Genomic DNA, 22446 nt, shown 5'->3' on the forward strand with positions numbered 1-22446 from the left:
CACAGGCTCTGTGACCCTGACCCTGACAGCCCTGTGTCTGGGGTGTGCCTAAGCCAGGGTGCTCTGAGCAAGGTTGGGTCTGACTGAGTAGATCCAAGAGAGAAATTATAGCCACCAGTAAAAACCAGTTCTTGTTGAGTCACCTCTGATTCATGGTAACCCCATGTGCGTGTCAGGGTAGAATTGTCCACCACAGAGTTTTCAACAGCTGTGATCTTTTGGAAGGGTCTCTCGTGGCACAGTGGTTAAAGTTGACCTCTGCTAACCAAAAGGTCAGTAGTTGGGACCCACCAGCCACTCCATGGGAGAAAGATGTGGCGGTCTACTTCCATAAAGATTATAGCCTTGGAAACCCTAGGGGGTAGTTCTACTCTGTCCTCTAGGGCCACTATGAGTTGGAACAGACTTGACAGCAGTGGGTTTGGTTTCAGTGCATGGGTGAATTTTGGAAGTAGAGCCTTTCTTCCAAAGAAATTCTAGGTGAACTCTAACCTCCTACCTTTCGGTTAGCAGCTAAGTCTATAAACCATTTGCACCTCTCAGGGCACAGAAAGGCCATTCTCAGAGCTTTCCCTCCCCAGGCTGGTAGGGGGATCAGGGCATGCACAGGGCCCTTCAGCCTGGTCTTTCTTTTTCCAGGGCCAGGGTCCTTCCTGGTTTGTAGTGTGCAGGTGGGAAACCAAGGCTCTCTTTGCCCTCCCACACCACACTTGGTCCTTAGAACTGCCCTGAATATTTCTTGCCCCATCACTGGAAGTGATGGCAGGACCTTTCCCTGGCCTTCACTTCTGGCCTCTGTGATTCAGGCCTTGGTTATGCTTTTCACAAAGCATGCTCACTGGCAAAAGAGGAAAAGGTGCTGCTGGGTCATTACACAGACTTGGGGGATGCTGTCACCTGTGCCTACCCCTCCACTGCACTGCCCCTTAGAAATCACAGCCATAGCCATGGCGCAAGTGCTAAGTCCTACAGTAAAGGAACCTGCTTCGCTTTGTTTAACCCATTTCCAAGGCTTATTTAATCATGGCATCTATTTGGTCATGCAATACCCATGACACAGGCTTTGAGAAATGGCAATATAAGGCACAAGGTTGGAAGTCAGGGGAGCTGGATCTGGCTCCCTATTTTGCCATGAGGGCTTGGTCTCAATACTGTTCCTCCATTAAACAACATGGGCTCTGAGGACAAGGCCTCTGAGCTCTGAGCTGTGTCCAGCACAGAGATACTTGGCAAAGCCTGTCAGTGGACCCCGCAGGCTTCTTTCTTAAGGGGTCAACCAGCTACATCTCTACCCTCTTACCAGGATGCTACCACAGACACACAAGAAGCTGTTTTAGGGAAACATGCTCTGATGAGTTGGACTGGGAGGTGCTGAAGTGACTACTGGTGTCACAGAAGACCCAGTCAGTGAGGCTGAGAAGGCAGATACCAGAGACGCAGACAAGGGTGAGTCCCCACAGTTTATTATGGAAGCCTATAAAAGAGCCACATTGAGTATTTCCAAAATCACGAAATGCACAACATTCATTTTTTTAATATGCAACACAGAATATTATATACAGATTAAAAACCACACGACAGTAAAAACACTCACACGGCACCAGTTTCATATCAAAACAAAATACACAAGTGCTTTTTCAATATTAAAACAACTGTGATAAAAACATATTAATATTCTGAACATGTTTACAATAGAGAGAAAATTCATATTTTACTAAATAACAAATATTTAACAGCAAAAACTTTATACTAAATATCTATTTTGAATTATAACAAAAATAGTACTTATAATAGTTTATAAAGACAGACACAAAATTTTAACACTTATGAAAAAAAAGTTTTGTGTGTAAAATAATATGATAGCAATCTGGGCAGGGTTGGGATGGTGCCTGCAACACAAACGCCAGCGCCCAACATCAAAAGTGCTTCAATCTGCAAGCCCATGGCAGGAAGGGTTCTGTGGGGTTTTGCTTTTTTTTTTTTTTTTTTTTTTTAATTAGTCAAGTTACAAGAGTTAGGAATGGTGAGAAAACATCACCCATCTAATGCTACCTCTAGGAAACAGACACACTGACACACAGTCACACAGACTCTTCAGTACAGACCTACAGAGGGATTGGATGGATTGCAACATGGAGTCCCTCTGTCAACCAGCCAAGAGCTTTCTTCCCTTCTCTTGTTGCCTTTGAGACCCAGCGGGGCAAATGACCCTTCTTTCCTCCCTCACAGGGATCTCCCTTTGCATTTCCTTCTCTGCCCCTTTCCCAGCTGGCCACCCCCTAATAGGCTGCTGAGGCCCCCTGGGCCCTGCCCCTCACAGGTCAGGCCAGGTGGGATTCCTGTCTGAAGCTTCACTTCCTGCTCTCAGTCTGTCCTAAACAATCGGTACAGGGCAGGCTGGGTCAGCTTAGAGGAGAATAAACCTTCTGCACTCTGTGACAAATCCCAGAGCACCGTGGAGCTACTTTGCAAGCTCTGATGAGACTTTACACATTTGCCTGTTTCTCAGAATTTAGGGGGATTGGGGGATTTTAAACATTTTTTTTAAATTCCCATTACTTTTTTTTTCAGTAATGTCTCTTCTGCATAGGTGGTGGTTGTTTCATACAAAAATGGAAAAAAATTAACCATTTGAGAATAGTGGCTTATAAACAATCTGCACAGCAAGGCCCATGCTGGTAAAACCCACCTATCCTGTGAGCATGAGCTGGGGCGTAAACCAGCAGACACCATGTGGAGGGAGGCCTGGCGCTAACAGCTGCTACTGTTAAGTGGAGGCAGTTAGAGGAATCATCCAGTACTTCATTCTTCTTCAGTGTGTTCCTTACAAAGAGGGCTCATTACTTTGGTAACATCAAAAACCAATAGAGGCATGGGAAGCAAATAAAAATCAACAGACAAAATTGTTTAGAGACTCATCAAAGACCCCAAACCACCCCCAGGAAGCACCCCAAATGCCTACACTCAAAATGCCAGTGACAGGAGCTACTCCTTTCACCAGTTATCCTGACTGGCCAGTTTTCAAACAAATCCCTCTGACCACATCGCACATGCCCTCCCCCTCAGCTGACTGCAGCCTCCCTCCACAGCTGTCTTAAGACCACGGCAGAGGCTGAGGGAGGTCTGCTTCTACACTCACCTCCCCTAACTTTCACCTTGTCCCCACACCCCTGAGCTGGGCTAAACAGACAGTGGCATAGAGGTGAGAAGGGATTTCAAGGACACCTTCCAAATGGCTAAGGACAAAAGGTGGGGGTTAAGGAAGGGAAGATGGAGGTCCTTACTCCCTGTCAGAAAACAGAACCCGTATCCTTCCCCTTGCTCTCTAGCTGGAGTGGGGTCACTGGGATAAGCAGTGGCCAAGCAGGCAGCCTCCACATAATGGGGTTTTTAACATAACAGGGAGGAAGGCTGCAGGCCTTTTCCCCAACTCCACTGGGGACAAAAGGCAAAGGTGCTGGGTTTCAGGCTAGGAAGGATGCTCTGAGGTTAAACCCAAATAATTTCCAGACCCAGAGAAGGTTCAATCCTAGGCCAGAGGGCCTGGTTCAAGGCAGACCAGCAATCTCTTCCTCTTTACTCTCACAGAAGTCCTGCCCAGAACAGCTGGAATGGAGGCTGGGGAATGGAGGAGATGCTTGTTTCAGACCCCACTAATGCTGATTTTCGTTGAATAAATACAGGGAGGGGGCACAGGTGGCCCATGAGCCAAGGGCCTCAGGTAAGTAACAGGAGAACAAGGTCTGGCTGCAGGCTGCCTGGTAGGAAGGTGGGGATGTCAGTGCGTGTGCCCAGGGCCAGCAGGGAGGATGCTGGGAGGGCAGGGCTTGGGGCTCCTTTGCCCCAAAATCAGAGGAGAGAAAAAAGTAGCAGCAAGAGGTAATTTCGAAGGTCCAAACTGGCAGAGGGGTGGAGCCACTCCAGAGATAGCTACAGGCTCCGTCCCCTGCCAAGGCTGACTTGTGTTCTAGTATTACATTACTTATTACCCAGGATGCTGTTCTTCAGGGTGACCACACTTATTACCCAGGATGCTGTTCCTCAGGGTGACTGCACTTATTACCCAGGATGCTGTTCTTCAGGGTGACCATACTTTATTACCCAGGATGCTGTTCTTCAGGGTGACCACTCAGAAGGGCAAAGCCCATGTAGGCAGTGGCAGAATGGGGGAAGAGGGCACTGAGGAGAGGGCCAAAGTGGACACCTCTTTTCCCTCTCTCCTCATCTCCACCACCTGACCTCAAACTAACCAGTTGCCACAGAGTCCATCCCATCTCATGGCAACCTCTTGTGTGCAGAGTAGAACTGTGCTCCATAGGGTTTTCATGGCTGTGACCTTTTGGAAGCTGATCACCACGGCTGTCTTCTGAGGCACTGCTGGGTGGGTTCAAACTGCCAACCCTTTGGTTAGTAGGTGAACGCTTAACCATTTCTGCCACCCAGGAACTCATCCTCAAACAAAAAGTGTCAAAAAGAAATGGGAGGGGAAGGGACCAATTCAGAACACAAGCAAACACTGTAGCACAAGCAGACCAACATTTAACACTGTAACGGGCATGCAGAGCCCCCAGCCACGCTCTTTCCCAGGAGCTAAGCTGGTGGGAACTGGAGGCAGGAAAAAAGCAGGAGCCTGGAGGGGAGCCCCCATCTCCAGGAGGGATGGGGCCCTTTGGGCTTTGGGAAGGGTTTGCCAGGACAGGGAACAGGAGAGGGCAAGGTATGGAGGAGTGCTTACCCTTCCCTGGGCCCCAGCCCCTCCCACACACAGGTTTCTACCCTCCCATCGCCCCTACCCCCACTGCCTGTGCTGGGCTGAGGCAGGGGTGTGGGGAGGAGCATGGTTAGACTGTGGCGCTCAGCATGGCCTCCGTCTCTGGAAGGATCTTGTTCTGGTTGGAGTCCAGGCCAAAGAACTTGACACTGAGGCCATCCACGGGGTGCAGGATGGGGACCAAGGTGATGCGGGGGAAGGTCCGGGTGGCCAGCTCGAAGCGGCTAGTGCTGGCTAGCTCCACTGCCAGCACCTTCAGGAACAGCTTGGCCAGGTGCTTGCCCAGGCAGGTCCGGACACCACCACCAAACGGGAGATAATGGAAGCGGCCATCCTTGTCTTCACTCCGCCCCTGACTGAATCGGTCGGGATCAAACACATTCACGTCTTTGAACACAGGCGCTGTGTCGTGGGTATCACGGATGCTGTACATGACACTCCAGCCTTTGGGGATCTGGAAACCCTGGACACAAATTGAGGGGAAAAGGAGGGATGGTGAGGGCAAGAGGGCCCAGGACTTCCCACTGTTCTCTTACCCTTTGCTATGTCAAGACCTGCCTCTTCCTAGAAATACCCCAGACCTCTCTCCTCTCAGCATTGTGACTCTAGTCTCATTTATAGACAGTGGTATGAAACCTAGGATGGCTTCATCTGGAGGAGTGGCACCTCATCTATTTGACTCAGGACTTGGGGTGGGGCCTTTGCCATGAGAACCTCTGAGAGTAAGGACTATCTCTTCCCACCAGACTAAGAGGCACCCTAAGGGGAGGCTGGTCTTTCTCACTGGCCAGCCCTACACCCACAGCAGTGCTCCCATGGTCTACCCCAAGCCCCACAGGCCTAGACTCACGTCAAGCTCAAAGGTCTGCAGCACGGTGCGGTAGCCACCAGAAATAGGTGTGAACAGGCGCATGACCTCCTTGATGACACAGTCAAGGTAGTGCAGCCCACTGAGCATGTCCAGGTGCAGACTGCCCTCACAGGGGCAGCCGCCACTATGCAGGATGCCCTGGGCCCGCAACTCCTCCCGCAGCTTCTCCAGCACGGCCGGGTGCTTCAGCAGCTGCATGATGAGAGATGTGCTGGCGCTGGCCGTGGTGGCATAGGCTGCGAAGATCAGCTCCAGGGTCCCATCCTGCAGCCACACAGAAAGGGGCACTGTTGGTGATCTGCCAGCTGGGGCAGCCCATCTGCCAGTGCCCCAGGATCATCTGAGCTGGGCTCTGTCCACTCCCTGCTATGAATTCTGTTCCCTCTGAGCCTCATGTTAGGGATATTAGGGCAACAATGGACATGGGGTCACAGGGCCAGTCTGGTAATTGGGCAGGAGGGAGAAGGCTGGAAGTCCCTTGGGGTAGAGCCACTTTTCCCTTACCACTGGACTCCCAAGCAGGCTTGATCAAAGTGAGTGAACTCACAGAGAAAAAGAACCAATATTCCAGAACCCAGACAGCAAAGCACTGTTCAGATTCAGGGTATGTGTGTGTGTGTGTATGTGTGCCTGTGTGTGTGTGTGTGTGTTGGGGGGTAGGGTGCAGGGTCTAAACCCCAGCTCCCTCTTCTGCTCCATTGAAGAAGGAAGTCTGTAGTGGCCAGGGGAGCACACAGTGTCCTGGAGGCAGCCTGGGGCCACATTTTTGAAGAACTGGCCTGTGGATGTTGTGATGAGAAGGTTGAGGGGGAGGTGGTCCCATAGGATTCTCTAGGGGCTGACACCTACGTCATGGTCCTCAGTGGAAGGTCCTGGCAGGTCATCTAATTCTAAGCCCTGAATTTTACAAATGTGCTGGGCCCAAAGATGAGAATGAAAGGACCTGCCATAGTACCACCTACAAGACACAAAACTATTTCCAAAAAGGGAAAGTCAATCTGGCCCCTTACTGGTTCACCAGGAAAAAAGTTGGAGCTAGAATGTGAGGAAGTAATGACAGTGAAGACGGGAACATCTCCAGTAAGTCTCTGTGAGTGCATGCGAGCCTTCAAGTGGGCAGAGCTGACGAATGCCCCCCTCCAACACAGGTGTGTGTCTTGTCCTCCCACTAGACTATGTGCACGGTAAGGGTAGCCTGGTCTAGTGACGGCCATGGCAGCTGCTCAGCAAACGTGTGTGAATAGAACCCAGACAGGGAGAGGTGGCCGGGTGCCTTTCCTGCCCATAGGACACCCTGGGAGTGGTGCTCCGGGGCCTTTTGGTGCCAGCCAGGAGGCCGCCCACCCTCACCTTCAGCTCCTGCATGGTCATCTCCTTCCCGTGCTCCTTGCTGCTCTCAATGAGGATGTCCAGTGCGTCTGAGTAGTCCTTGCCCTGGGTGCACTGCAGCTTCTCACGGATCGCTTTTTCCAGCCCTTTCTGTAGGGTCTGCCGTGCCTGGATGCCCTGTGGACCAAAGGAGCCATCATCCACAGGAAAAGGCAGGCCCACTGAGGGCCTCCTCTCCAGGCCAGGCAGAGGGTGGCAGGGGCTGCTCTAAGGATTTTCTATCTGAGCCCCAGTTACCACCAGGTTGAGGGGCCCCTCCCACTGACCCCCTCCTCTGCTGACTGTGTGACCCTGTGACTATCTTAACTCTTCCCCTCCCTGAGGGTGCTCATGGGTGCCCCATCGTCTCCTCTCCCAGACTCTGCGTGCTCACCCTCCGGTAGCCACTAAAGGGCAAGTCGACAGGCAGAGAGAAGACATTCTCCACAAACTGCTGGTAGACCTCAAAGAGGTGCCCCAGGTCCTCTTCAGGGATGCTGAAGCCCAGTAGCACCCGGATGGCCATGCGGAAGGTGAGCTTCTGCGCCTCCTGGTACACGTTGATGGCCTCAGGGTGGCTGCTCCACGCACGCAGTGTGTCCTGGATCACCAGCTGGATCTTTGGCAGGTAGCTCTCCAGAGCCTCGTGGCTAAAGATCTTGGAGTAGACCTGGAGGAAAGAGAGGCAAGGGGTCCTGGTCAGCACAGCCCCAGCCTGGCTGGTCCCCTGCACCCAGATGGGCTCCATCATGCCAATGCAGCAACCACTCTGCCTGGCCGCAGCCTGCCTCTCGCCCCTGACCGAATGCCCCTCATCCAGCTTCAGATAAAGCCCTGTAGTCTCCCAAAGCCCTCTCAGACACAGAGTCCTCAACTCTGAACCTTCATCCTACTTCCTACGTCTTGGAAGGAAAGGGAAGGAAAGGGCAGGAATGAAAACACAGTTCATAAGCATTTTTATTTAATAAGAAGCTCTGATGGTGCAGTGCCTGAGGCATCTGACTACTAACCAGAAAGCTGGTGGTTCAAATCCACCAGGCACCCCACAGAGGAAGGATGAGGCAGTCTACTTCCTTAAAAATTTACTGCCTTGGAAACCCAGTAGGGGTTGCTATGAGTCGCAATCAACTCAATGGCAGTGATTTTGTTGTTTTGCTTTTAGGGTCCTTCCAAGTAACTCAAAAGGGTGACTTTCACTGTCATTGCCTATCTTGGCCCCAAGAAAAGTGTGCATCCCAAGCAGCAGCAAAGCCTTGGAGCCTGCGCAGCCCAACTGTCAAGAAATCTGAGGAAGCTGTGGCTGCCCCAGCCATGAGGAGCAACACAAAAAGGGGCTGAGAGGGCTGGGAGGAGGGAGGCTGCTCTTCCACTGGAGCGAACCTGTTCCCGGTAGTCACCTTGGTGAGTTGCCGGGGCACAGGGCAGAAGTGCCCTGGAGGAGCGAAACACAGCTGAATGGACTGGGCCAGGAAGAGGCAGGAGAGCAGTGGGTGGCTCTGCTTCTACTCCACCGATGTGAAAACAAGAGAGTCTGAGCTAGATGGCAAGCAGGACTTCCTGAGGACCAAACCCACTCTCACTCCCTGGGAAATATCTACTGTGCAGAGATTCTAGCGAGTCCATCAACAGCTGTGCCATTAGAACGTCTTAGGTGTGACTGGGTTTGGAGAAAGGGGAATTGGGCAATGGCTTTCTATCCCAAAGGGTCACAAAGCCAAAGAGAAGCCCTTTTAACTACCTGCATCTTCCATGACCATTTTAAGTAGCTGTTGAGTCCCTGTTTCCATCTCCCTGCTTTCAGTTCTCCTAACTGGCTTAGTAATGCCCTAGTGTTGGCCCTCCTCATCCAGGTCCCCCCTGCACATATTTTTCATGCCTCTCCCCATGGTATAGAGAAATGGGGAGTATGTTCCTTTATTTACTAACAGCCTCTAGGTCTCCTTGTAACCCAACAACCTCCATCCCCACAGAGTCCAGCACAGGAGCAGAGAGGTAGGAGGAACCCCATACGTATACTCCCCACCAGTACCAGGGGAAAGTTAGAGAGGGAAGGGCAGTGCAGAGGATGGAGACAAAAATTCCCCTAGTTCCCCCCCACACACAAACCACACACACGCGCCCACCCTCCCCTCCTACCCCCCAAACACAACCACCGCACAAACTGTAAATGTGAGAATTTCCCCTGCAGTCAGCTCGAAGAGGAAAAGGTAACATTTTCCTGGCCTGGGCCCTGCATGGCTAATGGGAGGGCTGGTTTGCAGAAATAACAGTGCTGGCCCTTCAGTGGCCCAGCCAGGCACTCACAATAGCACTTTCATTCCGAAATTCCCGGTGGGCAGAGGGAGGGAGGGCGGAGGGAAGGAGGCCTGTGAGGGGTGGCGGAGAGGCCCGTACTGTTTGTGGCCACTCCTGCCACAAAGGCACAGCTGAGAGGTAGAAAGATGAGGGGAGGTCGCCAAGGGCAGCGCAGCCCTGGACAGGTCACTCACACCTTTCCCTGTTATGGGGATCCCAGGGAATTTGCCAGGGGGATTGAGATGCGACACACCTCAGAAGGGCATCAAGGGAGTGCTGACTGTCTTAGCCTCTCACCTGCTGTCCTCCAGAGACTAGCTCTCGCCCCTTGGTCAAAGGGTTTTAGGGGGGTAGGAGGGGAAACTCTTGCCCCAGGGCCCTATACCACCCAACAAAGGGCCCTTACAAACAGCAAGGCGCCCTTGGTGAAGAAAGAGGCAGTGACTGAACTGAGTGGGCTCATCAGAAAATGAGACAGGGAGGCAGAAAGAGAACTCTGAAGCTACCAGGCCACAGAAGGTAGGCTGGGGGTGGACAGCAGGTGGGGACAGGGAGGCCATGCCCTGGACCAGAGGAGCCAGGGTTGTCTGTCATGAAGGGGATGGGGAGAGGTGCTGGCTGGGCACCCCAGCATGCAGGAGACCTGGGGCTCAAAAGTAGACATGTGGGGTGGGGATGGGGCCAAGGACACGCCCTCTAGGACCCTCCAGAGTCAAAGCCTGTGGTGAGGTGGTGCCCAGAGAACTGAGTTTTAAACCGGGATCATCCATCAACTTACTGTGAGACCATGGCCAAGTCTCTTCCCTCTCTGAGCCTTAGTTTTCTCATCTAAATGAAGTTGAATCTCTGGGGTTCCCTTTGACTCACAGAGCACATAAACACCAGCATTCCTGTGCCCCTACACAGATGCTACTCCCTCAAAAGAGTCCTGAAGTTAGCAATGCTGAGCTCAAATCACCTGACCAGTGGAAGCGCCTGCTTGCCTCCACTCAGTGCACCCATGCGCTACGGCAGTTAGGAGTGGCCATCCCAGGGCTACAAAAGGGGGAGTGTTGAAGGCCCCCACTACATCCCAAACAGTGGCTACACAGGGGCCCGCTGACAAGCCTGCCTTGCCCTATGGGTCACATACCATGCGCCCTCTAGCGATGACTGGCTGAATTGCTCTTTTTCAAGTCTTGGGGCCAAGGAGGGCAGGGACGACCCAGGAAGACAAGGAGAGTCCCCAGAGCCTGGGAGTGAGCAGAGGGGGTGGGGAGAGAGGTTCTAGGAAAGGCCAGGAGCTGAGATGGAAGCCCACTGCCACCTTGTACCTACAGGCTCCGTGGGCTGGGGCCTCTGAAGAGAGAACTGAAGCCAGGATCCAGACCTCAGATCTCAGCCTAGCTTTTGACTTACCAAGTGACCACCAGCAGGCCTCTGCCCTATCTGGGGCTCAGTTTCCTAACTGGATTCCTGAGGGGTCCAACGGGAAAGGTCCCTTTCCACCTGGCTGACCCATGATCTCCCCAGAGACCCTCTGAGCACATGCCTTCCTAGAGCCTGAACACCCCCTGCTCCCCCACCCACCCCTTGCCCAAAGGCGGAGAAACTACCCAAATGAGAGGTCAAACAGAGGTAGATGGCAGGCACTCAGGGGCTTTTCTCAGAGGTCACCAAGTCCACACCCCTGCCTCCAGCCCACAGGCATTGGGGCCTCCCAGGCACCGGGAAAACTTCAGGACCTCATCGCTGGGTCTGTGCCCAGGGTTAATAGCAAGGGCACTTCCCGAAGCCTGGGCAGCCTAGAAACCACCACCCACCATAAAGGACAGGCGGAGGCGGAGGTGCCGGCCAGAGTAGAGGGAGGCCAGGGCTGCGTAGGACTGGGTGGGTCTGAGGAAGCCGCCTGCGGGGTCAGGACTCGGGCACACTGGGAAGGTGCCCACTGGAGCTGAGCTGTGTAGAGAGGAAGGGCTCCCAGCCCCCAGCACCGACTGCCCTGACCACAGTGTGTAACAGAAGCCAAGGCTGCTTTGTTTCCCTCTGGGGCTTCCCTCGGAATTCCCAAAAGTGAGCCAAGAATGCCAGACAAAGGTCATCAAGAACCAGCCCAGGCAAAGCCCTGCTGAGGCAGCAGCAGGTATGGACATCCCCCCAACCCCACCCCCAGGCTGGTGCCCAAGAAGAGCCAGGTGGAAGGCCAGAGGGAGACCTGGGTACACCCTGGCCTTGTGCTGATGGAGCCTCAGCCTCAAGAGCAAGATGGGCTCCCACAGTCAAAACATCACGGACAAACCCCTCCTGGGCATCAGTTTCCCCAACAATGTAACAGGCTGGCTGTCTCAAGGAATGGGAGCCAATGCCACAAAGAAGCCTTTAGGGGTACCACCACGGAGCTGCTCAAGGCTCAATTCCCTATATCTGTTTCTACAAATGCTCTCTCCCACCAGCCAGGCCTCCCTCACCCTCCTGCTTCTCACCCAGTGCCACTGGGAGGGAGTTGCTCTATGGCCTCTATGGCTCTGGGGCTGCGCCCATTCAGCCAAATAACACCGCCCCCCCCCCATCTCTGCTGGCGGCTGCAGATGGACAGAAAAATGGATGGCCAGGCATGGAGATTGGGGAGAACTTGAGAGGGACCCCACTCGTTGGGACAGTGACTCAGTCTGGGAGGAATGGAAGCGGCTGCCCAGTAGGGGTGGGGGCCTGGGTAGGCCACCCGGCCAAACCACCAGAGCCACGGCCTGCGGAGTGGAAAGAATAACACAGGGCGGGCAGCCGCCTAGGCCGCACAAGGGTGACGCCAAGGTGTGTACTTTATACTCAAGTAAGGGGCGGAGGCACAAGAGAGAACGTCATTTTCCCAGCTGCCTGGCATTTCCACTGGGCCTCAGCTTCACCCTGGCCCAGACCACCGCAGCCCATGCATATCCCTCCAGTAGGGACAGGCTGCTCATTAGGCAAGGTAAGCACGGGCTTACTTGTACTTACTAATCTCTAGTAAAGAGTTTCAGATATTTTTCACTACTCACATGTTGTTTGCCACGTGTGTATGAAACTTCACTACAGATTAGTAAGTAAGCACAAGTCAGCCCGTGCTTACCTTGCTTATTGGGTACTCCATCCCTATCAGGGATTGTAAATTTCACAAGAGGCTTTGAATCTGTAGGACAGTGCTGTGGGGTTGGGAGAAAGACAGATGCCATCATAACTAGAAGCAGAAACTCTGATGTGGTGAAAAAATGTGCAATTGTTCTCTACTGATTAGTAAATAAGCCAAGTAAGCAGATGCTCACCTGGCTTATTGCATAATCCCCCACTACCCTCTGGGTCCCCCACTGCCTGGGCAGCTGGCAGAACTCAGCACCTGTCCTCATAGGATTCCAGCTCTAAGGGCCTCCCCTCGAGTCCTCTACTTCTCATTCCCCTACTGCTGCCACACACACAGTAAAAGCATAGGACAGGGAGTGTGATGGTGGCACTTAGCGAATACCTGCTGAAGCAGAGTCTGGAAACCTTTGCCCGGACACTCTTATCCCTCACACAGCCACACCCCTGGGAAAGCTCAGGCCAAAAAGGGAAGGCACCTCCCTAGCTCACACCATACAGGGCATGACTGGCTATACCCACCAGGGGTCCCTGAACCCCTAGGGCCTCTGGTGTGTTGTAGCATCCACCTCATCCACCCCTGCGTCCCATCACTCCAATCCACAGCCAGCTGCCCTTGACCATCCCTGATTGGGCCCTTAAGCTATCTAAGAATCCTGAAGGGAACTCTCTTCTAAGGCCCAAGCTTATTCTAAGGATAAGGCCAGCTGCTCTGGTTACACTGGTTTGTTTTCCACATTTCTCAGGCCCTTGGAGGCATACCCCCCAGGCTGCCCTTGTCAGGCCTGTGGAACCTAGGATGGCTACAGAGGCTGGCATTGGATGCTTTGGGCCAGAACAGACCCCAGACACATCTCCCAAGTCCCTACCAAGACTGGGAGAGTGAGCAAACACATCAGCATCACAACTCTGGACACCTCCCAGCCCTGGGAAAGGGACATAACAAGGAGAAAAAAAGAAGGAAGTGGCCCCCATGCCCCAACCCGCCCACCTACCCTCTGCTTGGCATAAAGGCATAAAGAGGGAGGCACCCATTCCCAGGCATGCTGATTGATGGCTGGCTGTGGGTTCCCTCCCCCAATGACCTTCAGAGACATCCGCTCTGGCCACCCGCCCCCTCAGTGGCCCCAGCACCCACTCCTAATGCTACAGTAACTTTTGAGTGAAGGACTGTGGCTGGCAGAACAAAGGCTCTGTGCCTATGTCAGGGGGCTTGGGCAGAGGTCCTAATCAGCAGGACTTCCCAGCCCTACTACCTGCCTTCCCATGCAATGTCAACTGGAGCTTCTGCCCTGAGCTGAGCCTGGTAGACGGGACTATGCAGCCAGAGGTGTTGAATTGGTCCAAAGGCCACCCAGAACCAGGTCAGTGCCAGCCTTACCCCAGGAACCTGCAAATATGGGCTCTTCTCCTCTGCCATCTTCATCACCACACAAACCACAAGACACAAAAGGTTTCTGAGAGGTGTGCAGTAAGCAAGCCTGGCATCCATCTTCCACCGGAAGGCGGGACTCAAAGTCCAGGCTAGTGAGGGGAGGTAGGTGGGCAGGCAGAGCTTCTCAATCCCTAATCCCAAAGCCTTGGAACTGCTCCTCCACCTCAGCCATGGGCATTCCACCTCCTACAGCAAGGGATCTGGGTTGAGGGGGCAAGAAGACCACTCCTGGGGTCTCTCCAGTTCAGGGGTTTCAAAGCTTAGAGTATTCCCTGGGATGATGAGTTATCTGATAGTATCTCAGGGTCACTGTCTAGGGTGCCCTGAAGCTGCTGTTGGCAGAAAGAGACTCAGCCCTTTCTCCAAAGGCAAAGAGAAAACACTTGGGGTGTGGGACAGCCAGAACAGAGGAACCTGGGGAGGTAAAGAGTTGGGTAGGGCTGAAAACAGAGAGAAAGAGAAGCTGGGTAGAAGGGGGAGTGGTTCTGAGTATGGCAGGCAGGGGCACAACCAAGTATGGGGGCGGGGGGAGGACTTGGGTATCTGAAGTTCCCAGAACTACCTAACTATCTGTTTCTGACAACCCTCCCCCTCCGTCCTCCTTCCCAGCAAGACTGTTCACCTTTGTGGGGCAATACCCCAACTTCTCTACACACAGCATCAGAGGAAGCAAACCAGATGGAACCCCAGACCCCAGAATGAGGAGAAGAGTGGCAAGACAGGAAAGAGGGAGTCAGATGCCCTAGTCATAGGGACACAGGTCGGGCTTCCAGAGATGATTGTCAAACTGGGTAAGACCTTCCCTGACAACTCCACCCTTGCTGGCCTTAGACCACCAGGGCAGCTGGGACAAAAACTTGGAGCACAGCAATGGATGTGAGGAGCCCCCTCTCAGCACATCTGGTGAGACCTCCCAGAGAAGGAAAGGGCCACCAGCTCCAATGGAAACAGTGACGCTCCTAGTTCTTGCCAGCAGGGCCTCTGCACACCTGCACCCCACTTCCTGTGAATACATCCTAACCAGGCCAGAGCCTGGCCTGGCAGCCCACTCTCCAACCAGGTCTCTGACTACAGTGTGAGCTGGATGAGGAGTGTGAGCAACAAAGGACAGCCCCAGCTCGGTCCACTAGGCATTGGGTCCTCAAAACTGGCCATTCTCTCCAGGACCAACAAGGCTCTGAGTATTCTCTTCTTGTCTCTCAGGCTAGGGCAAACTTCTTGAGGGGAAGGACCAAGTTTCTCCCTTCTATGTTCGCACCTAACCCAAGGCCTTCCAAGTAGTTCAGTCAATAGGTATATGGAACATCAATTAAGGAGATTTAGGGAGAGGAATCCTTTGTCCAATTAGCTACCTATTTATTGTATGATTCATACACATGCCACACAGCAAGTACACAGCTAATATACAAAGAGGACTTCTGCATTTGGTTCCCAAGCCTCTGTCAGGATGATCTTCCTATTGCTGTCAAGTCAATTCTGACTCATGGTGACCCCGTGTGTTACAGAGCAGAACTGTTTCACAGGGTTTTCTTAGCTATAATCTCTACAGAAGCAGGTCACCAGGCCTTTCTTCCTTGGTGCTGCTGGGTGGGTTAGAACTGACAACTTTGGGGTTAGCAGATGAGCACAAACCATTTGTGCTATCCAGGGACCTTACAATAGCTTACAAGACCTTACAATAGCTTCTGGCTATTCCCCACTAAAGGAGTTAGAAGATGAAGGTGCTCCAAAAAAAAGCGTAGATCACCAATGCCTCATCTGTGGTCTTTGGGTTCTGCCCCACATTCTCCCTGACCCCTTCCCCGTCCTCCGCTATGTATTCCTCCAGAAGTGTTCATCTATCTCCTTCCTGTCCTTGCCAAATGGACAATCTAATATAGGCCAAAATCTTGAGGGCTTCCAGGCAAGCTCTATCTGGTGGGGCTCTAAAAGGGCAGCCAAGGCCAAGTCTGGCAGAAGAGGGCAGGTAGAACTGCAAGACAACAGCCTCCACCTCTAGGGTCTGACACTGTGGTCCTGATCAAGCTGCCTTCTTCCTCCCAGCACCCTCTACCCACCCACCCCAGCTTGTGGAAGCCTCAGGGGGGCAGGAGTCGGTGTGCCTGCTTGGCAGCCCAGAAACAACTCTTCCCATGGATGCTGAAGGCCTGCCCCACCTTTTGTTTAGATCCTGACCTAGTCCAAGTCCCTCAAGCTCCCTAGGCCTCAGTGTCTGTGTGAAAAGAGGCTGACAATTCCTCCTCCCCATAACGATGAAATGAGGAAGCAGCCACATCCGGTGGAGTGGAGTTTGTGTGTGAAGCTCTCTCCTCACCAACACCTCACTCTTTGGAACAGGCTTTTGGTGGAGTCACAAAGACTAAAAGAGAAATAACTGTCTAACACATTCGAAAATCCCCTATTCCTCTGTCTATACCCACTACCACCACCCCCCAAGACACCCCGTATTTGCCCTGAGTTTCATTAACTGCTTCTTTCTCAAAGTGAGGCAGATGGAAGAAGGGACTGTGGGAGTCCCTTTCCAGTCCCTGAAATATATGCTTCATTGGGGAATGCGTGGAGTACACGCAGACCAGTCCCCTCCATTTGATTTTTCATTCTCCTTTTGTCTGCACGGAGCACACCCATTCATAGGCTGCTTAGAAGACATCCAGTACTGTACCTTGCGTCGGCCAGTAGCATTCATCAGGACCACCTCACAGTCTTCTGGAGGAGGGGAGGCGGTCCACTGTTGCTCCACCTCTCTCCCAGCACCCCCTTCCCTCTAGCCACTCCTCTGGGAGATCTGAGTAGGCCTCTCCCTTTCCTTTTTGTTTCAACCTGTGTGAGTCCTCTGACCCAATGGAAAAAATGGAGGGGGTGGGTGTGTAGCCCCACTCCTGGCTGCTTTCTGGCTGGAGCCCGACGCCCCGCCCGCCGCCGGCTCAGCTTTCGGGTTACTGCAGTTCAAACAGCACGTGCCGCCCGCGCTCTAGAGACGCGGCGGCTGAGGCTGCGGCGGCGGCAGCAGCAGCAGGAGGGGGCGGGGAGGCTTGCTCCTAGAGCGCTGGCTCGCCTCCACTGCGCCTCTTCTAGTCGCTCGGGAAATCCACAGGATAAACACCCACTTTCTCTTCCTCTTTAAGGGGGCATGCACTTTGATTCCCCGCCCGCGCCTGGACTGCTCACCACCCATCGCCCTTACCCTAACATAGCGGCCGAAGTGCTACCCACAAGGTACCCCAGGCTCCCTACACCCGCTTTTAAATCCGTAAAGCAACCTATGGCGAGAAAGCCAAGTTTCATTTTAGTAGTCTGAATTCCTGGAGGAACGTGGTAAAGAGGTAAAGAACGTGGTAAAGAGTAGACCACCACCCTTTCTCCCTTTTTCCTCCGCCTCAGGCCCCGAACCGTACAGCTTTGCCCAAAACCACTCCCCAAACAGCCACCCATTAGCCTGGTGGTGCGCACCAGACGTGGGACCAGTGGAATGCCTGTGCAGGTCTAAGATCCGGGTTCGCAGCAGACTAGGCAGGGCAAGAAGGGTCCTCGAGCATGATGTAGAAATGGGGGCTCAGTTTCACGGGTCAGCTGCTCTCCAGGGCTCCGCGAACTCCTTACCCCGAGGGAGGTGCGCCACAGAGGGTTATAACGCGATTGCGCAGCTCTTGGCCCAAAACTCCTACCTTGCGCTTGTTGCGGTGGATGTCGCCAATGGAGTTAGACACCGTATTGGGGCCTAGCAGCATGCGCGTGCTGCGCGGCCACTCCGTGCTCACGAGGTGATGTTCACCCATGAGGATCTTGCGCACGTTCTCTGCGCCAGTTACGCGGATTAGTGGCCGCCCGAGCAAGTGCGTCTTGAACACGTTGCCATATTTCTCTCTCCGCGACGACTGGAAGACCGAACCCTGCAGAAGCCACACAGGAGACCGCTCTCTGGGTATACAGCGCCAGAGGGAACGTCCCCAAAACCCAGCATCTAAGGCCAACAGGGGAGGGCGGCGAGCCCCACTCCGGGCACAACTCAGCTACTCCCCCCGTCCTACACACACACACACACACACACACACACACACACACAGAAAGAGAGAGAGACGCGCGCGCGTGCTTGCAGGTTTTATTTTTCATAGCGTGCACAAGAACTGGGAAGTAGGGCCTAGAGAATAATAAATAATGCAAGGAGCAGGAGGCTGTTTTTCAGTAATGACTTGTAGGGAAAAGGTATCCCGAACGGCTGGACCCGAAGCTAGAAGCTCGCTCCCCTCCCCAGGCTCGCGCTCTGGAGCCTTTCGGAATAAATATTTCCAGGCTTTGGGCCACCGGCTGGCGAGACCCCGTGGGTTGGCCAAAGGCCAAAGATTATTTATAGCGGCAAGCGGTCAGTGCCGGGGAGGCAGCCACTACAGAATGGGACTTGGGGGTTTCCTCCGTGCTCTGGTGTGGGCCGAAAAGGGACCTGGAGGGCCTCTGAGGGCTCTCCGCAGGGCGGGCTCACGAGCGAAAAGCCTCGATTTTCGTAACGAATTTTGCCCTGGAAATAAGTAAGAAGCACTTTCGTCGCTGCTCTAGCTTTTGGAACCGGAGCACAGAGGAAGGCGCTCCCCGCGGGGCGGGGCAGGACCGGGAGGGGCGGGCGGCGCAGGTAACTGGATCCCGGTCCGCGGCGGCGCGAGCCAAGGACAGCAAGGCCGGGACCCGGGCCCGCGCTCCTAGGAGCTGGCGGAGGTGGGCGCTGTGCGAGTACCGGAAACCAAGGGGACCTCCAAGGGGCGGAGGCAGGGGCGTCCCGCTCACCTTTGACGTCGGCGCTCGCCACCCCACCCCACGTTAACCCTTCTTCTGCCAAGGCAGCAGGTTATGGGGAGGGGCTCCACCTGTCCGACTGCCCCTGCCTGCACCCTTACAGACGTGTGGACCCGGGCTCTAGACCTGCTGGATCATGCACACCTAAGGGAGCAACTTGGCTCCCCCCCCTTTGCCACATTGGTCCCCCTCCTCACTTTCCTTTCTAGCACGGAAAACTATTCTCCAGATAGATGTGTACACACCCCAGCACTGCCGAAAAGTGACTCTGCAGAACCCGGATCCCTAATCACTTTTCCACATGTGCCTCCATCCCGGCGCGCGACAGGGAGAGCTGGGATCGCCTACACAGGAGAGGGTCTGGGCCCGCCGGGGGACACTGCCCCACCCCCAGGCCCTCGAGTCGGGGAGAAGTTCCCCCAGCCCGGCTCTGTGCCTCCTTGCTAAGCGGCGTCTACCCCTTTAAGAGAAATCAAGGCGCGGGGCGGGAGGGGGGGCGGAATACAACCCAGGACCCGCGAGGAGCAGGGTTCCCTCCCTCCGTCTGCTTCTACCAGTTTCCTTCGCTCAGTCTGACTCTCCGTCTCTCCTCTCCTTCGTTTCCTCTGTTTTTCTTTTCTTTCGACACAAAAGTTGGGTTGTGAATTTTCCGAGGTCGCCGCCGCCTCGCTCTCCCCACCCCCCGCCTCTGATCTGCCTAACTATAATTAAAGTGCGTTTTTTGTGGCATTAATAAAGAGTTATTTGTCCGCCGTTTCCACCGTCTTCACAAAGAGGACTTTCATAGGAGCGGCCGCTGGAGCTGCAAGTCCAATTTATACAAAAATGTTGTATTTTTAGCCCTGGGCTCTGTTTAGATGGCGCTCGGTGGAAACGGAGAACCCTTGGAGGTCCCCCCGTAAAATCTGATAAATGACTCCGAAAAATAAGGCTAGTATTCAGAGGGTTCTTATTAACCCCTTCTGCGCTCCTTTACCCACTTACACCTATCTCTCTCCCACCGGTCTCAGGCACCCTGGACGCTGGATGAGAAGGCGCTAGACTTCTATCTGCTCCCCTCCGGGTGGACGCAGAGCTTCAAGGGCTCTTGTGGGTTTCGCAGAGAGGGTCGGGGGGAGCATTTGGGGGACAGGGAAAGGTCAGGGAACAGGGTGGGGGGGCGGTGACAGACCGCGGATTCCGAAGATTGGTTCTAACAAGGCGGGAGCCGTTGCCCTTGTGAGTTATTTCCTAAATTCTCGGCCAAAAGCCTAGACCACCGCTGCAGTTAACCCATTAAGTATAGTGGCACAGAAGACTTCTCTGCGTGGGGATAGCCCAATTGGTTTAAGTGAATCCTATCCTGTTGCACGAATAAACTCAAAAAGAGATAGACTGGGGTATGCGAAGAACACACTGCAAGGAACTCTGCGTCCCCTCCCCGCTCCCGCTTCGCTGTCACTCGGCCTGGAGCAGGGCGTTGTGTTGTGTGTGTGTGTGTGTGCGCGCGCGCGCGGACTGCACGCGTCTGTTAATTTCAAGCCAAGCTTTTGCACTTTCTCAACCACTTGTCCCCGGCGGGAGCGCTCACTTCCCGCTTCATCTTTCTTGTGCTCAGGTCTGTTTAAGGACGTCCATCCTTCTCCCAATCAGCACCCATCGGACAAATACCAGAACACAAATACACCTCCCGCGGCTACCCAAGAGTCTCATCCCCACCCCCATAAAAACCGGGGTGTATCAAATTGCAAAAACTATCGTCTAGCACTTGACGAGGTTAATTTCAGGTTAATCTCCCCATTACCTAACTTGGGTCTAGTCCTCGACGCGCCCCACCTCCACTATCACCAGCAATGTGGGTTTATGCGGTGTCTAACAACCAACACACACGCACTCTCTCTATGTAACTCTCCCAAGTTTCTCTCCCCGCCAAACTGCTCCCACCTAATAAATGATTAGACGCGTTCCTCCCTGAAAGCCGAGAGCCCTCGGGTCTCTCTGGCTTCTCATTTTCCTTGGGTTTTCTTCTCCTTCAACCAACGCAAAAAACACTCTTAGTGCACTGTTGGGGGGCCCGGGCAGGTTGTACCTGGCAGCAGCCGATAGTGCGCGTGATCACAGCACAGGTTTTAAAGGGGCAATTCAGGCCACCTTTTGCCCCCTCTTCCCTTCCCCGACTCAGTTTACGGCTCCCAGAAACTTTGCCAAAGTCAAAAGAGCTGACAGCGAAAGGACTGTGCAGCGCCAAGAAGAGATGCGGCCCACTGACTTGACGCCCCTTCGGATTTGCGCGCCACTGGGACCAAGACACTCCACACACGCCCGCTCAGACGCCCTCGACCAAGGCATGCCATTCTTGGGAGCCTTGTCCAGTGCGAGAACCCCTCATATCAGCCCCCTATTAAACTGCGCACAGGGCACAAGAGTCCTCTGAACCACTCCACAGGCGGGCAGGGGAAGCCCCGGCGGCGCTAGCCGAGTCGAGGGAAGGGGCGGGGCGCGGACCAGTGCCTTTGGGCTCCCAGCGCCCCCCGGGCCGGCCAGTGGCTCTGTTGATCGCACGATAACGGATAGCGGACCCCGGAGAGCAGAGGCAGAGTGCGCCCTTACCTGTAGCAGCCAGTGGCCGGTCTCTCCGATGAGCGGGAAGCCCATGGAGCCCTTGGGGATGGGCAGTTTGCAGCTTTTGTCGCGGGTAGCAGCCCAGCGCAGCTGCCACAGCTGCTGAGACACGGCCAGCAACAGCGTCACCGACGCCAGGCACGCGGCAAGGGTGGCCAGTGCCGACACCAGCTCCAAGCCCTCAAAGAGCATGTTGGCGGCCGCTCGGGGGATTGGCTGTGCAGACCGCGGCGGGGGAGGGGAGGGCTGGACGGGAGGGGACCGGAGCGGCGGGGGAGGGGAGGCTGCGGCCGGGGGTCCTGGCACCTCAAGCTGAAACAGAGAAGGAGGAAGGGGCCGAGGAAAGGGGAGTGGAGGCTGCGAGGGGAGCGGAGAGAAGGTGGAAAAAAAAAATTGCCTAAAAGAAGCGAAGAGGAGACACTAAGGCGACTCGGAGTGTAACTTTGTTTGTTTGTTTGTTTGTTTGTTTGTTCCTTTATAGCAGATTTAGGGGCTGCTCAAGGGGTAGTGAGATGAAGCCCTGAAACAAGCTGGTGGATTGGCTCTCCTGAAACCATCACACTTGGAAAACTTTGTCCAGCAAGAGCCTCTCTCCTAAGCCCCTTCCCCTGCCTGGGGCCGGGGGAAGTGGTAAAATAAAAGGAGGGGGGGACAAGAGAGCTAGCAGAGAGAAAGTACAATTGAGTTGTCAAAAGTTACCCCCAAAATTCTTAGGTGAAAAAAAAAGGAAAAAATCCTAAATTCAAAAATTCAAACGAACCCAGAAACTTTGGGGGCGAGGGGGAAGGCTCCCCAGCTGAGGCGAGTGTAGAGGCCCAAGCCCTGCGTCCCTGGGCTGCCAGGAGCGGCGCGCCCAAGCCCCAGAGCCGCCGCAGCACCCCTGAGGCGGGAGCGGCGGGCGAGGTTTCGAGGCGGACGCAGTGGCCCGAATGCGGGTGCGGAGCCGGCAAGCTGCGGCCGGGACGGGACGCAGCCGGCGACAGAGCCCCAGGCGGGCGCTGGGGCGGCGGCGGCGGCGGCTGGAGGGCAGGAGGGAGGAGTGAGGCGGGGTGGGGTTGGGAGAGGAGGTGGAAAACCCAAGCTGGGCTATTGTATCAATTAAGAAAAGGCAGTCCGTCCCGGGACGCAGTCTCTCTCCTCTTGAGTTGCTGCTGGGGGAAGAAATGGGGGAAAAAGAAAAGATGGTTAAAAAGGAATGAAAGAAGGGAAAAGCGGGAGGCAGGATTTCAG

At 54.4% G+C, this 22446-nt stretch overlaps 1 protein-coding gene across 1 annotated transcript; it reads right to left on the bottom strand.

Moving 5' to 3' along the window:
• Positions 1-4841: 4841 nt before the first annotated feature.
• Positions 4842-21408, bottom strand: LOC103196393 (cytochrome P450 26B1). Its single transcript, XM_007940132.2, has 6 exons — positions 21205-21408; positions 17496-17720; positions 7405-7680; positions 6993-7148; positions 5622-5906; positions 4842-5234 (listed from the first exon to the last, which is right to left on the bottom strand). Exons 1-6 carry the CDS (start codon positions 21406-21408, stop codon positions 4842-4844), a joined length of 1539 nt encoding a protein of 512 aa, XP_007938323.1.
• Between the last annotated feature and the right edge of the window lie 1038 nt (positions 21409-22446).

This window comes from Orycteropus afer, unplaced genomic scaffold (genome assembly GCF_000298275.1).
Source record: "Orycteropus afer afer isolate SDZICR_OR568_19922 unplaced genomic scaffold, OryAfe1.0 scaffold00065, whole genome shotgun sequence".
Lineage (NCBI taxonomy): Eukaryota > Metazoa > Chordata > Mammalia > Tubulidentata > Orycteropodidae > Orycteropus > Orycteropus afer.